The sequence below is a fragment of the Trachemys scripta genome, chromosome 3, assembly GCF_013100865.1.
Source record: "Trachemys scripta elegans isolate TJP31775 chromosome 3, CAS_Tse_1.0, whole genome shotgun sequence".
In the NCBI taxonomy this organism is placed as follows: domain Eukaryota; kingdom Metazoa; phylum Chordata; order Testudines; family Emydidae; genus Trachemys; species Trachemys scripta.
The window spans coordinates 8,488,042-8,505,047 of NC_048300.1; the positions used below are offsets into that span (position 1 = coordinate 8,488,042).

The window sequence follows — 17,006 nt, forward strand, 5'->3', positions numbered from 1 at the left end:
ACTGGCAGCAGACGGTGCAGTACGACTGCTAGCCATCGTCATCTCCTGGCTGCTCGCCAGAAGATGGGAATGACCTGCCTGAGTCACTCCCATGTCTGAACAGGTGCTCCTGACTGACCTCACCAAGGTCGGCTAAAAGAGCCCCCAGGAGTACGACGAGGACGGCTATCAGTTGTAATGCACCGTCTGCTGCCAAAAGGCAATGAGCTGCTGCTGTGTAGCAATGCAGTCCCACGTCTGCCAGCACCCAGGAGATGTACGGTGACGGTGAGCTGAGCGGGCTCCATGCTTGCCGTGGTATGGCGTCTGCACAGGTAACCCAGGAAAAAAGGCACAAAAAGATTGTCTGCCGTTGCTTTCACGGAAGGAGGAAGGGGGGAGGGGGACGGGCCTGACAACATGTACCCAGAACCACCCATGACACTGCTTTTGCCCCATCAGGCATTGGGATCTCAACCCAGAATTCCAATGGGCAGCGGAGACTGCAAGAACTGTGGGATAGCTCAGTGGTTTGAGCATTGGCCTGCTAAACCAGGGGTTGCGAGTTCAATCCTTGAGGGGGCCACTTAGGGATCTGGGGCAAAATCAGTACTTGGTCCTGCTTGTGAAGGCAGGGGGCTGGACTTGATGACCTTTCAAGGTCCCTTCCAGTTCTAGGAGATGGGATATCTCCATTAATTTAAAAAAAAAAAATATTCAATTAAATTAAAAATGCTCCAGAATTTGACGCTAGCTTCAGTACTGTGGACTTACTATACAGCCGACTTAATGCATTTAGAGCATTTTGTGTGGGGACACACACAATCGACTGTATAAAAACGATTTCTAAAAAACCGACTTCTATAAATTCGACCTAATTTCGTAGTGTAGACATACCCTGACACATTAGGCTATGCATTCTGAAATCATTGGATTAAATGGCCAAACACAGCACTTTAAACAAAATTGTCAGTCTAATTTTAAGGTAGTTTATGTTGAAGTTCTTGTTTTGTATCAACCATACCTCTTACTTTTCCAATGGTTTTTCTTGAATTTCTGCTCATAATAGGAAGTGTGAGAATTCCAGCACTCTTTCCCAGTTCTGCAATCATGGAAGATAAGAGGCATGCAGTACCCACATGGCCCGGAAGTTCATCTCCTTGTAATACTCTTTCGCTTAGATCTTCCTAAAAATGACAAGTATTAGGTTTTCTTTTTAAAAACAGAACGAGACATTAAATTATGGCTATATGTATGAATGACAATATAAATGCTCCATAGTCGTGTAAACTCTGCCTGATGAGCAAATGTAGACAATCACTGATATAAAATGAAGCATACCCCTCTAGTGTGCTTCATTATGAGATCCTTCCTTTTAAACTCAAATGTACCTGTGTTACACACAAACCTGATCTCATTGTTATTGTAAATTATCAGAAATATGAAATCCAAATTTGAGAGAACTGTAGAGAAAAAAAGTTATTTAAGAGACCCTTACAGAATTTCAGCCACTCTTTTGGTTTGCATAGTTTATTTTGGCTTTATGACATACAAAGCCCAGTATCTTATTCAGGACTTATAGTTAAACTAGGTTATTAAATATATGATTACACTATATATAGTATTTTTCTGGGGGAAAGAAAAGGTCAAAGGGTATGCAGACAGAAAGGACAGTTACCTGTTCCATAACTGGCGTTCTTCAAGATGTGTTGCTCATGTCTATTCCACAATAGGTGTGCGTGCTCACCACATGCACCGGTGCCGGAAGTTTTTCCCCCTCAGCAGTACCCATAGGGGGAGCGCTGCTGCAACACCTGGAGTGGCGCCACTATGGCGTGCTATAAGGGGAGCCGTGTGCTCCCCCCACCCTCAGTCCCTTCTTGCCAGACCAACTCCGACAGTGGGGAAGGAGGGCGGGACCTGGAATAGACATGAGCAACACATCTCGAAGAATGCCAGTTACGGAACAGATAACTGTCCTTTCTTCTTCGAGTGCTTGCTCATGTGTATTCCACAGTAGGTGATTACAAGCTATGTGTGATGGAGGTGGGTAGGAGTTTATGGATCCCCTGGCTGGAGCACAGCCCTACCGAAAACAGCATCATCCCTGGCGTGGGAGACTATCGCATAGTGGGACGTGAACGTGTGTACTGAGGACCAGGTAGCGGCCCTACAGATGTCGTGGATAGGGACGTGGGCCACAAAGGCAGCCGACGAGGCCTGAGCCCTTGTCGAGTGAGCCCTTATGATAGGTGGTGCGGGAACCCCTGCTAGGTCGTAGCATGTCCGGATGCACGACGTGATCCACCGAGACAGTCTCTGGGTGGAGATCGGTTGGCTCTTCATGTGCTCTGCCGAGGCAACGAAGAGTTGCGAACACCTACAGAATGGCTTAGTCCGCTCCAGGTAAAAGGCAACCGCCCTGTGCACATCGAGAGTATGGAGGCGGTGTTCCTCGTTAAAAGCGTGTGGCTTAGGGCAGAGGACAGGTAGGAAGATGTCCTGGTTCATGTGAAAGGTGGAGACCACCTTGGGAAGGAATGCAGGGTGTGGGCGGACTTGTGAAAGACTGAATAAGGGGCGGTCGCAGGTCAGGGCCCTAAGCTCCAAGACCCGCCGGGCTGACATGATGGCCACAAGGAGGGCTACCTTCCAGGAAAGGGGAGACCATGAGCATGTGGCCAGGGGTTCGAACGGGGGCCCCGTGAGGCGGGACAGCACCAAGTTTAGATCCTATTGAGGGACAGGCGTTCTAGCATAAGGGAAGGACCGGTCTAGCCCTTTGAGGAAACGCCCGGTGATGGCATGGGAGAAAACCGAGCAGCCCTGAACCGGCAGATGGAACGCTGAAATAGCCACCAGGTGCACCCTGACAGCGGAAGGGGCCAGGCCTTGAGTCCTAAAGTGAAGAAGGTACTCAAGGATAAGCTAGAGTGGGGCAGACGTTGGGGAAGCACCCCGCTCACCCGCCCACCTGGAGAACCTGGACCATTTTGCCAGGTAGGCTCAGCGTGTGGATGGCTTCCTACTTTTGAGGAGGACACACCTGACCCCCTCCGAACACCCTCTCTCCTCCACATTTAGCCATTGATCAGCTAGGCTGTCAGATGGAGAGCGTCCAGATTGGGGTGGAGGAGACAGCCCTGGTCCTGGGAGAGGAGGTCCTGGCGGAGTGGCAACAGCCGGGGAGGGGCCACGAGTAAGCCTAGGAGGGTCTCGTACCAATGCTGCTGGGACCAAGCTGGGACGATTAGGAGGACACGTGCTTTGTCCGTTTTTACTTTCTCCAGGACCTTGGCAATGAGGGGAAACGGGGGAAAAGCATAAAGCAGTTGGCCCGACCATGACAGGAGGAAGGCGTCGGAGATCGCGTTCCTCCTCACTCCCCTCCCCGGAACAGAACCTGTGGAAAATGGCGGTTCTGCCTGGTCACAAACAGGTCTACTTGGGGAGAGCCCCACGCTTGGAAGAGCTAGGGAGAGTGACCACTCGTGATGGGAGGAGAAAACCCTGCTCAGGCGATCGGCCTGTGTGTGGTTGACGCCTGGCAGATGGAAGGCCTTCAGGGAGATGTCGTGGGCTATACAAAACTCCCAGAGGTTGAGGGCTTTCAGGCAGAGGGACAAGGACCGCATCCCGCCTTGGCTGTTGATATAAAACATCTTGGCGGTGTTGACCATGAGTACTCTGAACACCCTGCCGGCTAATCGTATCGCCCTGAGCTCCCTGATGTTTATGTGAAGGGACAGCTCCTCGGCTGACCACATCCCTTGGGTCTGAGAGTTCCCTAAGTGGGCTCCCCAGCCCAGGTCCGACGCGTCAGACACTAGGTCTAGTGACAGAGTGGGGTCCCAGAAGGGAATTCCCTGGAGCATATTGTCCGAGCAGGACCCACCACTGAAGCGTGGTGATCATCCGTGCTGGTACCAAGAGGACCTTGTCTAGTTTGTCCCGAGCCTGGGAAAACTCTGAGGCCAACCAGAGTTGGAAGGGCCTCATCCGAAGCTTGGCGTGGCGGACCACGTACGTGCACGCCGCCATGTTGCCCAGGCTATAAGCCCCCTCAGGGTCAGGAACCTGTTCCTGGGAAGGGAGGCTGTGGCATTGGAGGGATCCAGGAGAGCACCTATGAATTCTGTGCGCTGCACCGGGATCAATGTTGACTTGGCTTCATTTACTAGGAGGCCCAGTTTGACACATGTGGCCAAGAGCAGGTCCACATGGATCTGAACCTAGGATCGGGAGGTGCCCTTGAGCAGCCAGTCATTGAGGTAGGGGAATATTTGTACTCCTCGACGTCTGAGGTAGGCCGCCACTACCGCCATACACTTTGTGAATACCCTGGGCATGGTGGACAGGCCAAAGGGAAGGACTGCAAACTGGTAGTGGTCCTGTCCCACTAGGAAACGGAGGAAGCGTCTGTGCCCCTCGAATATGTGGATATGAAAGTAAGCATCCTGGAGGTCCAGGGCCGCATACCATCGCCAGGGTCCAGGGAGGGTATGCTATACACCAGGGAGACCATGCGGGACCGGCATTTTGCCATGAACCATTTGAGGCCTCGCAGATCCAGGATGGGTCTGAGTCCCCCCTTTCGCCTTGGGGACCAGGAAGTAACAGGAGTAGAGCGGGACTACCTTTTTTTCCTAAGTTTTGGACCTCTTGTAGGTGGGCTCGTATCTAGGCTAAGGCACAGGAACGGAGGCTTGTGACTTGGTCTTTTCCTTGGGTGGAACGTAGAGCCCGAAGGTTTGAAGGGTGGTACGTGAGTCCTTCATGCCATGGAGCCTCACGTCCGTTTGTTCCACGAACAGGTCCTTGCTGTCAAAGTGAAGATCCTGCATCACGGACTGTGCCTCCATGGAGAGCCTGGACAGCAGTAGCTATGATGCCCTGCGCATGGACACGGCCGAGGCCATGGACCGAGCAACTGTGTCAGCTGCATCCGACGCTGCCTGCAGAGCAGCTTTTGCGGCAGCGGTGCCCTCTTCCACCAGCGCCTTAAAATCCTTCCTTTCACGCTCCGGAAGGGAGGGGTCGAATTTCGGCAGTGATCCCCACAAGTTAAACTCATAACGACTGAGGAGGGCCTGGTGGCTGGCACCAGCTGGTCGGGTTGGCCGGCTGGGTCATAGGGTGCTGCGTGCGCGACGAGGTCGGTGCCATGCGAACGGTAGTTGCGGTGGTGCTGAGCACGAGGTCTGCCATGGTATCTGGACTCCAGCGTTGAGGAACAGTGCCACCTCGAGCTGCTGCTAGTCGAGACGCTTTGACACCTGGACCCATGACGACGTGGAGCTGGTGATCCCCGCCGGGAGTCACGAGCTCGCACGTCGAGGTACCGAGAATCGGAGCGTGACCGGCGACGGCGGCCGTGTCGGGAGTGGCTCCTGTAGCTCCTCCTAGAGTGGGAGCATCTGTGGCATTGGTGCCTGTCCCGCAGATACCCGGTACTCAGCGTGGAGCGGTGCCTGGAGCTCTGATCCGATGACAGCCTAGAGGACGACGAGAGCGGAGGTTTGGGGCTGTACTCTGACAGGACATGGGGTGATGAATGAGCCCGAGAGCAGTCCCCTGACCGGGATCTGTGTCGGTCGGCATTGGCTGCCAAGATCCCAGTGGCAGCTTGCCTCTAGAGCGGGCTCCAGGTGCCGGTGGTGCCCCGGGTACTTGCAGGGTCATAATATCTTTGGCCGCCTGCAGGGCCTCTGGTGTCGAAGGCATGCGGACTTCAGCCAGAGAGGTCTGAGTCGACGCAACCGGGCTGCTCCGCTCGACCTGAGTCGGCGCTCTAGAGCCGGAGGGGGGGGGGGGGGGGGGCGCGGAGAGACTGGGGCTGCCCGACATGGATCTAGCCTCTCCCAGTGTCTTCTCTCACTGGCAGCAAGAAGGAACTGAGTGTGAGGGGAGTGTGCCATAGTGGCGCCATTCCAGGGTCACAGCAGCGCTCCCCTATGGGTACTGCTGAGGAAAAAAACTTCTGGCACCGGTGCACATGGCGAGCATGCACACCTACTGTGGAATAGACATGAGCAAGCACTCAAAGAAGAACCTTAGTTTAAACTCATCCAAAGAATTCTAAAACCAATTTCAATAAGGATATTTCATTTTATACATCTACTGAAGTCGTCATTCTTTAATCTTCGAGAACATTTATGGTCGGATGTTTTATAGAAGATATTGGTCACTTCAAACTCACGTTTCCACTTATAGGTAAAAACCTTTGCTGTTTCTCAAGTGATGGCAAAAGTTTCTTTTAAAATGTATATTTGCAAATATTTTGTATCTAACTGCAAATCTTCATATAATAACCGCTTGATATTGTTATATGAATAGTATGTACAAGTATAGCACGGTCATTTGATGCTGCTAAACTAATTACTAATTCAGGAATCCATTTAAATATAGAATATTTATATTAGTATAAAATTAATTACTGACAATGCCCAAGCAAATGCTCATCCACTTTTGGAAGACAAGAATTCTCTCTCCAAACTCTGTTAAGAGTCAATGACTTGTTAATTATTGAAGCTGAAGACTTTATAAGACCTATTTAATTTTAAAAAAACTGTTTGAGGACTCACACAACATAAGAAACAGGAGTGTTTGGACTTTTCAAAAATATAATTATATATTCCCTGTCAAAATCTAATAAAAAAAAAAAAAGACTGACAGAAAGTGGACTAAATAAAAAAGAAACTTTTGAAAGTTAAAAACTAACTCATCTGAATCTTTCCTGCTACAAAAATACAGAAAACTAAAGAAATGTTGTATATGTATTAACAAACTATATATTCTTAAAGATGAGGGTGCTCCTAGAACTACCATGAAGACATGAAACCAATTAAAGGGTGGCAGCAATCAACCTGGAATCTAAACAAGCTTACAGAGGTGTTCTCCTTCCTATTTCTGTAAAATTATAAGAGAAAAGATTCTAGAGTGAGTACCCCTCACACACATCCTGTTACTCTACTTAGACAGCAAGCACTTTGCAACTCATCCTGTCCATCTCTACAAACAAGCTGCCACAGACACAAGAAAAACAGAGTAGACTCAAAAAGAAACCAACCCAAGGAAAAATCGTCCCAAAACTTCAACATGGACTGGTGAGAGAAAGTTAACTAAGAAACTGACAAACTATTAGATTTAAAAAAACAAAAACAACAACAACACAAAAACAAAAAACACCCCTCTTGTAATGATTTTGTTGGAATAGTGAAATGCTATTGTAACTTAAAATACTAGCAGTTTTACTCCTGCTAATCACTAAGTGGTTAGTCCATGTATTTCTGGACAGGAGATAGATGATAAACATTGGTAAACAGAAATAATGGGAGTTATGGGGATTTAAGGTTCTTAATAATGGTCAACTGGCCTCTCAAGACAAACTCCTTAAATGGCTTCTTCTAAGTAACTGATTTAAATATCTTCTTTGATTTGATTTCATAGACATAGTTACAGTTGCTTCTTTACCAACTATAAAGAAATTGGCTATTTATTAATAACCAGCAGGTACACCTGCCCTGAAACAAAATCATTTTGACTATCTATAAACATTTAGCTAACTACAAAAGAGTCGCAATATATTGTTGATACGGAAGAGATTGTAATGGAAGTAACCAGTTTATCACTTGCTCTCTTGTCACTTGCATTTTGTTTAATGTTTTCTTTTTGGTAATAAAATAGCCCTGGTTAACAACAGTGATTATTTTGCTTGGTCTTAATCACAGGGACTCCTAAGATATGTAAAGAACCCCTTGACTAAATAGTGGGACCCATACCCCTGAATTGGCAGTAAGTGAAACAATTAGGAAGAACTGGCCTACTATTTCTTTCTTTTCTGGACTAGTGGCTCTCAACCTTTTCAAACTATTGTACCCCTTTCAGGAGTTGTCTTGAGTACCCCCAAGTTTCAACTCACTTAAAAAAAAACGGTTACTCACCTTTGTAACTGTTGTTCTTCGAGATGTGTTGCTCATATCCATTCCAATTAAGTGTGCGCGTGCCGCGTGCACAATAGTTGGAGAATTTTCTATTCTAGCAACACCTGGTGGGTCGGCTGGGGAGCCCCCTGGAGTGGCGCCTTCATGGCGCTGGATATATTCCCCAGCCGACCCAGCGCCCCCTCAGTTCCTTCTTGCCGGCTACTCCGACAGTGGGGAAGGGGGGCGGGTTTGGAATGGATATGAGCAACACATCTCGAAGAACAACAGTTACAAAGGTGAGTAACCATTTTTTCTTCTTCGAATGCTTGCTCATATCGATTCCAATTAGGTGACTACCAAGCCTTACCTAGGCGGTGGGGTCGGAGTGAGACATCGCTGAGTGCAGAACCGCTGATCTAAACGCAGCAACATCTCTCAACTGCTGTACAAGCGCACAGTGAGCAGCGAAGGTGTGAACCGATGACCAAACCGCCGCTCTACAAATGTCATGGAACGGGATGTGAGCCAGAAAGGCAGTCGAGGAGGCTTGGGCCCTCGTGGAGTGGGCGGTGAGGCACGGCGTCGGGGCACCAGCCAAGTCGAAGCAAGCACGAATGCAGGACGTGATCCAAGAGGAGATACGTTGCGAGGAGACCGGTAAGCCTTTCATCCGGTCAGCCACTGCAACCAAGAGTTGCGTCGTCTTCCTAAACGGCTTCGTACGCTCAATATAGAAAGCAAGGGCCCTGCGTACATCCAAGGAGTGCCTACGCTGGTCTTGACGCATGGCGTGCAGTTTAGGATGGAAGACCGGGAGAAATATATCCTGGTTCACATGAAAAGCTGATACTACCTTGGGAAGAAAGGCAGGGTGGGGGCGAAGCTGAACCTTGTCTTTATCGAAGACTTTGTATGGAGGCTTGGACGTGAGCGCTCTGATTTCAGAAACACATCTTGCTGAAGTGATGGCTACAAGGAAGGCTGTCTTCCAAGATAGGTAAAGGAGTGAGCAGGTAGCCAATGGCTCGAACGGGGAACCTGTGAGCTTGAAAAGAACCAGATTAAGATCCCATGCCGGAACCGGTTGACGCTGCTGTGGGTATAGGCAGTCTAAGCCCTTGAGGAATCTGACGACCATCGGGTTAGAGAAGACCGAGGAAGCATGTTCTCCTGGGTGGAACGCCGATATAGCAGCCAGGTGCACCCTGACCGAAGATATCGCCAGGCCCTGCTGTTTTAGGAATAGGAGATATTCAAGTATAAGTGGGATCGACGCCTGCAAGGGGGGCATGGCCCGCTGCTCACACCAACAGGAGAAGCACTTCCATTTGGCCAAGTGGCCCGGGTAGAGGGTTTCCTACTGCCCAACAGAACCTGCTGCACAGGATGCGAGCATCGTAACTCCGCCCGAGTCAGCCATGCAGCATCCACGCTGTAAGGTGCGGCGATTGCAGGTTGGGGTGACAGAGTCGGCCATGGTCCTGAGAGATCAAGTCCGGGCAGAATGGAAACGTGATCGGAGTCTGTATCGATAGTTGTTGGCTCCTGGAACTATCTACAACAAAACTAACGAGTAAAGCTAGGGAGAGTGGAGAACAGCTATGCCGCGCTCCACAGTTCCAACGACCGTCACGGACGGTAAGAAGGAACTGAGGGGGCGCTGGGTCGGCTGGGGTATATATCCAAGCGCCATGAAGGCACCACTCCAGGGGGCTCCCCAGCCGACCCACCTGGTGTTGCTAGGGTAGAAAATTCTCCGACGATCATGCATGCGGCGCGCGCACACCTAATTGGAATCGATATGAGCAAGCACTCGAAGAACTATTTGCTTACACAATCAGACAAAAATGTCTCAGCACACGATTACTGAAAAATTGTTTGCTTTCTTATTTTTAACCTATAACTATAAAATAAATCAATTGGACTATAAATATTGTACTTGCATTTCAGGGTATAATATATAGAGCAGTATAAACAAGTTACTGTCTGTATGAAATTTTAGTTTGTACTGATTTTTTCCTGTAGCCTGTTGTAAAACTAGGCAAATATATAGATGAGTTGATGTACCCCCTGGAACACCTCTGTGTACCCCCAGGGGTACAAATACCCCAGTTGAGAACCACTTATCTGGACTAAATACTTTTAGTCATTTTTAAAATAAAATTGCTAGCTGTTCAGCAATTTAAAATTATCCCATCCTGCACCAAAGACTCATCATTTCCTAACATACATGCCAGACAAGTACTCACTTCAAAAAAGTCAAAGACTAATTCCAAGTTATCTGGTTCCATTGCCTGTATACTGTATTCTGTCCATCGATCAGGCTGCAAACCATAACCACATTTTGGTTGAGAGTGCCGAGATTTGTATTCAGTATCACTTATTAAGGAGATCTCCAGAGTGTTTGATATTTTCTGAGTAACAGTTTTATCTTGGTGGGCATCATCGTCCTCTTCCTCCAAGCCTTCTAGAGTCAGCTTCACCCTATGCACCAAAAAGAAAAACAAATCAGATGCTAGAAAATTAGTGAAGCATCTTCAGTGACAGCAACAACTCAAAAGCCTACAAAATACTAGGTCAGCAGATCTAGAATGAGTTTGCCCCACAAAAACTTTATATGCCTTTGTATTACCTATATTTCCCTAAACATCATGATGACCCAGATCTCAAAGCAACACTAGTGGGATAATACTTTCCTACTCCTCCCATCCTGGAGCCATTACTCTCTAGTTATACTTTCCAAAACACCACTATAGATTTAGATTTTAACCTCATAGCTTATGCTCTTGCACATCACAAAAGCTCAAGACACTGCGTAAGATTTTCTAAAAGGCTTATGTGACTTAAGAGAATTGGAGTGGTCTACATGAGTTAGCGTGCAGCAAGCCACAGTGTGACTCTATAGTGTGCTAGTTTGCCACACTCTAACACGCCAAGTGGACCTGCTACTGTGCACTAAAAGCTTTGCAGTCCCAAAGAAGAGGATGTCAAAGCGCACTATAGAACTTTGTGTGTAGCAGGGTCCACATGGCGAGCTAGCACATAGCAAATAGCATGCTGTAGACTCACACTCTGGCTTGCTGCATGCTAATTCACCATGTAGACAATCCCTAAGGGTATGTCTATGCTACAAACTAGGGGTGTGGTCTGCAGCTCATGTACCCCTACCCACACCCTCTTTCATCTGAGCTAGCATGCTAAAAACAGCATAACCACTGCAGCCTGGGCATTGGCAGCACAGGCTAGCTGCTGAGTACATGCTGTAACGTTCTGTACCTCAAAATAGCACCCTGGAAACCCCATAATCACCACTGTACAAAACATATCATCATATCACAAAGTACACCTTGTGAGGTCTCATTTGAGAAGTCACGATCAGTTGAATATTATTACCCTGTTGGATTGTGTGAATCTGAAGTTATGAAGTATTGCTATGTGGGGGTTACTGAAATATGTTGTGAAGTTGGGAGACTCCTACAGCCAGCCTTTCCGTGGCAACCTAGTAAAATATATTTACATCAGGACCAGCCAGACATTTGCTGATGGCCCACTGAGAAGAATCCACTCTCCCAGAGATGCCTCCAGAGAGGACACATACACAATTGGGGCCGCCTAATCCCCCATCACAGCAAGGATCTTTCTAGAAACTGGAAGAAAGTAGAGAAAGGGGACAGTGACTTCACTTGGCCTCTCTCCTCCAACTCAACACTTCAAAGTCTTTGTCTTCCGGACAGTCTTTGAACTGGGGAGATTGGTCCCAGGCTGGGAAGGAAATCCAGCCTATGTATTGGAACTGTAAGCTGCCTGTAACATCTATTAGGGTGAGAAAAGCGGTTTGATTCAAACCTTACTTAGTCTGTAGAATTTAGACAGAGTTTATTTTTATTTCTTATGTAGCCAACTTTAAGTGATTATAAGTAGCAGGCATAGAGCTCAATCTATCTTTCTGTTGTTAATAAACCTGTTTTATATTTTACCTAAAACAGTGTGGTTTAGGCTGAAATGCTTAAAGAATCTTAGCTCAAGCTAACAAGGACTATTGCATGTCTCCCACCCTTGTTGGAATGGAGAACTAATTAATGAGCTTGCACTGTCCAAGAAAGTCTTTAGCAGTGTAAGACTGTATTTGCTGGTGCCTCTCTCTGTATGATTCATGAATGACTGGGAAAGCCTTCATGCAATTTAGCTGTGTGTGGGACTCCACCTGCTGATGGTTGAGCGATCACAGCACCTGGAAGGGTTCACTGCTTGTCACTGGCTGGCATTGCATCGAAAGAGACAACCCAGGCTGGAGAGTTAAGGGGGCACAACAGTCCTACAGTTTCAGGTTGTACTCTGGGGATCCCATCACACAACCATGGGGTTCAGGCAGGTTTGTATTTGGGATGGCTAGACTGTACCCACCACTGCCCAAGCTACTGCAACTACGCTGCTATTTTTAGCATGCTAGTTCAGGTGAGAGCTAGCATGAGTACATGTACACAAGCTTGGAATCACACCCCTCACTCGCAGTGTACATACAGCCTGAGTTGCATAGACTTTCAGAGAAACTTAGGCTCTAGTGACTACATTCCATTTTTCAAAAATGATTAATTTTGACTTATAAGTGCACAAGTTACTTTTGAAAAAAATAGTTACTGGAGATTTTGAAAAGTTTTCCCATTGTTTAAAAGATAGTAATCATTACTGACTAATTATACGGGTGCCAGAGTGAACAGATGGCCTCCTTCAGGAGATAATTACCAACAACCTAAAGGGTCACCCGAAGGCAACCGAAGACTAGGGTAATTGTCACCATCAGCCCCTCAGCCTTGAGCATCTGACAACTGATGTATGAATATGCATATACAAACACACAAGTTCCTTAATATTCCTAAAGTCAAGTAATACAAGTAGGTATATCCTGTGCTATTGATAAGCCACAAAGATAAATGCAAAGAAAGAGTAAACCTCAGATTCTTTTTAAATAAACACAAAACTTAATTGAATGTAGTGCTTATGAAGATTCCTAGACTGAAAATAGTAAGTGGTCCTGCATGGAATGTGGAGAATTCTCCCTGGCTTCCAATGTGCCCTATCCTAGCAAAGTTGCATCCAGCAAACATTTCATGGAACAGGTTTTATGCCTCTTTGCTTCCTATCAGTCCTTTACAAAAGAAAGCAAAGTAAATGAAGAGCTATTTTTCTCAGTGGTTACAAAAAAAAAAAAAAAGTCCACATAACACTAAAAGCAGCAAACAAATCCCACTGAGAGAATGCTGCTAGTATAGTGCCTCTACATCAAATCTATCTTCAATACCACAGAATGAAAAATCTCAACAGTCCAGAGACGGAAACTAACCCTCCACTACAGGACCCTGGACAGTGGAAATGGCAGCCACAATCACCTTAATTATGCTGTTCTGACTATCCAACGGATTTCAGACCATCCATCCTTTCATGTACCAGAACTCTACGGTCCTTGGTGCATTATACACCTCTTCTGATATTTAGCTCACTTAACATATGCAATTTCTGGTTCTAAAAAGAAAGTTTTTGAGTGTGGAACTCTTCTATGAAAGGTGTCTCAATGCACCCATGTCACTAAAAACAGCATTTAGCCATCCAGATCTAATTGAAGATTACCACCAGACCTATCAGGCCCAGAAAACCTTGAGGACATCTACTATGGCTGTATGCAAAAATCCTGTGAAGTTTTACTTTCCTTGGCACCTTACGATCCAGTGAGGGTGCCTCCTGAGAAAATTAGTCTAGGTATGAGTCACGAGACCAAGCTTTTGCAAAATGATCGAACTGTTACATGCAGACTTACCTCCTTTGTCTGACCTGGCACTGCCCAAAATTCCCAGTTTTGGTAGGGATATCGAGCTGAGACATCTTTATTAGAGTTCTTATGAATCCCAATCTTCTGGGGGGGGGGGGGGGGGGGGGGGAGTAATGTCTGTTCAATCTGCCATGCACATCAGGACTTTGGTGACATGAATAGTCCTAGACATCAGAAGAGCCAACGTACCACAAGGAAAGAGATTCAAAGCCTCTTCCTGCCCTCCTGAATTGCTAACAACAAGCCAGCAAGGAGGTCCTTGAAGTAACCAGCAAGAGGGCAGGGCACTGATTCTCAGGAAAACTAGGGTCAGGTTTCAAGAATTACCTTATCTCTCTTGCATGCCTTGCCAACAGTGTGCCCCAAGAAACATTGTAAGGTGCTACAGTACTGGGACAGAGCAAGGGCATATTAGGTGCAATTGTTCTCAGTAAGGCAATTACCTCTCCAGTCTCATGACAAGGTTGAGCACCGGGATGGGAGGGAAGAAGGCGTCCCTACCATCTTAGCCAGGCGTTCATTATGACAAGGCTCTCAAATTATGGTCCATGATCTGCAGAGCACTTGCTGGTGGTATGTGAAAAGCTAGCTGATAACATGATGTGGGCTCAGTATCTGACTTCCAGCAGCTAAGTCACACGGATAGTTAAAAATACACACATTTTAATATTTTTTCCCCATGTAAACAAGTATAACCCAATCCTCTAACCAATTGAAAAATGGAAGGCAGGTGGTCAGCATGATTGAGAAATGGGAGGAAAAATGACACCAGATACGCTATTTTAAAAGCTGGAGAATCACTGCACTATCAAAGCTGTATAAAATATTTGACAGCTAACTGCGCTTAACATGATCAGACTTTAGCACTGCATGTATATAACTTGAGAGATGAGTCCCATCTAATCACATAGTTTATACTTTCTTTTTCTAGGGCTGAGGGAAATTAAGACAAAGGTAGGGTGTGTGTGTGTGTGTGTGTGTGTGTGTCTGCTGTGAAAAGCAGTCTGTTTACTTCTGATATAGGATGCTATAATACCTGCTACAGTAAAAGCTGTTTTATCTAGCATGTTGGTAGAAAGGGGGGGTGCTGGTAAGTGAAAAATACTGGTTAACTAAGAGGGAAGGAGTTTGGGTGCGGGAAGGGGTGCAGGCGGCGACTCAGGGCAGCAGGTTGGGGCACCTCCAGAAGTAGCCGGGATACGTTGCCGCTTGTCGGGAGCCACCCGAGATGAGTATCCCCCAGATCCAGCGCCCTGCAACCACTCCCATGCCAACCGGATTATAAACTGGAATTTCAATGAAGATCAGAAATGCTGATTTATAGAGCTTTCCAGTTGGTGAAGTGCTGGATAAAACAGCTTTTACTGTATATGGATTTTTTTTGTAGTTTGAGAAAAGGGACCTATTAAAATAAACTTCTTATAAAAATATAAAGACTGAAAATGGGCTAATACTGAAGTAGTTCTTTCATCTGAATGTACTGCTTCATTCTTTCATAATGATTAAATATTTAATGAAGAATCGCAAGAAATATAGCTCTGAACAAAATCAGGACGACAATAAAAAAAAATCAACTGACGTAAAGATTATAACAGCTATTAATTTTTTCCACATTTATCTAAAACATCAGAATGGAGTATTAAAAATACCAAATTAATTATTTGTGTCATTTGACAGCACACGCAAGAATACATAAATATCGCATGTATGACAGTATCCCCCCCCCCCCCCCCCCCAAGTAGCTGTAAAATAGGCGGGATACCAACCATACATTGTGACCTCTTAACATTTTTCTTCTTTGAACAATAAAATTAGCAATGGGAGAAGCCTGAGGAAAGCAGCACCACTGATTTAATGTTATCAACAGATGTTAACTTGTGATAGAACTTAACATTATAAAAATTGCAACTTATGATGATCTTACCTAAACCTAGATTTTTTAAATTTGTTCTTGGATATTGAGACAGGCGGTTTTTCAGAATAATGTAGACGTAATCTTATTTCAGTCTGACAGGACAGCCACCCAGAATCCAGAGTTTCAACACCATCTGGCAAAGTAAACATGATGAAAAGTAGTAACAGTTATATACAGCCTAAGAGATTTTCAAAAAAGAAACATACATCAATATAATTAAAAAAAACAGAATATCGGTATAACTTTGAAATAATGCAATTTCACATAACTAGTTTCTTTGGCACAGTCTACCATACCTTGTAACCAATGTTCCCTCTAAGTTTTTCCACCCATGTCCTGGAATAAATATATGAGTGTAAGCTGGCTAGAGGTAGAGAAGAATCCTCAGCTTCTCACAATGAGGAAATTAGTGCTACAAGTGGGGCTCCCAGGAGGAGGTGCAAGGTACCAGCTATCAGATGAGGTACTGAAATTGCCTCTGCAGCTCTGAAGCTGCTGAGAAGCAATAGATTAGTGTGGCAGTAAAGAGAAGTGACAACTTTGGGGACAGGAGTAAGAGGTAGCTTGGGGGGACAGCAAAAAGCAAAGACAGGAGAAAACAGAAGTTAGGAATTTAGTGGAAGGGACAGAACTGATGTGTAATGTGTGACAGTAGTGTCAAACTGGGATAATTTTGTAGGTGTTAGAGGGCTGAGCAATGAGTGAATGGTGAAGTGGCTGTGAGGTGTGTGAAAAAACAGTTGTAAAGTGAGGGAGAACTTGGTATGAAGCCTGCAAGTGTGGGAACATATATATGAGAGCAATTGGGGAGGTAGTGTATTAATGGCTCTTGGTCTGATTATTTAGGCAGACTGTCCATGTTTATTCTAAGGCTGGACTAAGAATTTTGCTTCAACTGGAAAGGCTTAACGGGTATGTTCAATTTAACATTACAAATTTTGACAGTTAACAGAGCAGTAGAGAGCAGTGCAGGATCCATCCTTTAACACAGAGATGGCGAGCACACAGTAAACATGAGCCATTGAAAAATGCCACAAACCCACGATGCGCTGTGATCCACTCTGCCAACCTACAAGTGCTAGCGGCAGAAGGTGGTGAGGAGGACTGTGGGATGACTACCCATAGTGCACTGCTCTCACTGTCGACGCTACAGCCCCAAGTGTGGATGTGCTCTGGTGACAGAGAGAGTGTATTATAGTGCTTTTTGATAGTCAACATAACTTTTGTCAACATAACTCTGGAGTGTAGACAAGACCTAAAAGATATTACCAAACCTAACCGCTGAGACACAGCAGCAGAAAGGGGGAGGATCTGGGGAGGATGAAGATCATGGCCAAAACATGATGCCACAGCATCCTGCGAT

General features: G+C 46.2%; 1 protein-coding gene across 1 annotated transcript in view; it reads right to left on the reverse strand.

Moving 5' to 3' along the window:
- Positions 1–17,006, reverse strand: part of GPCPD1 (glycerophosphocholine phosphodiesterase 1) — an 84,495-nt gene that overhangs the window by 27,198 nt on the left and 40,291 nt on the right. The window contains exons 7-9 of the mRNA XM_034764084.1: positions 15,653–15,776; positions 10,154–10,388; positions 1,004–1,166 (exon numbers count right to left, since the gene is read on the reverse strand). Coding sequence (XP_034619975.1) covers positions 1,004–1,166; positions 10,154–10,388; positions 15,653–15,776 — 522 coding nt within the window. The remainder of the gene's footprint in view (positions 1–1,003; positions 1,167–10,153; positions 10,389–15,652; positions 15,777–17,006) is intronic.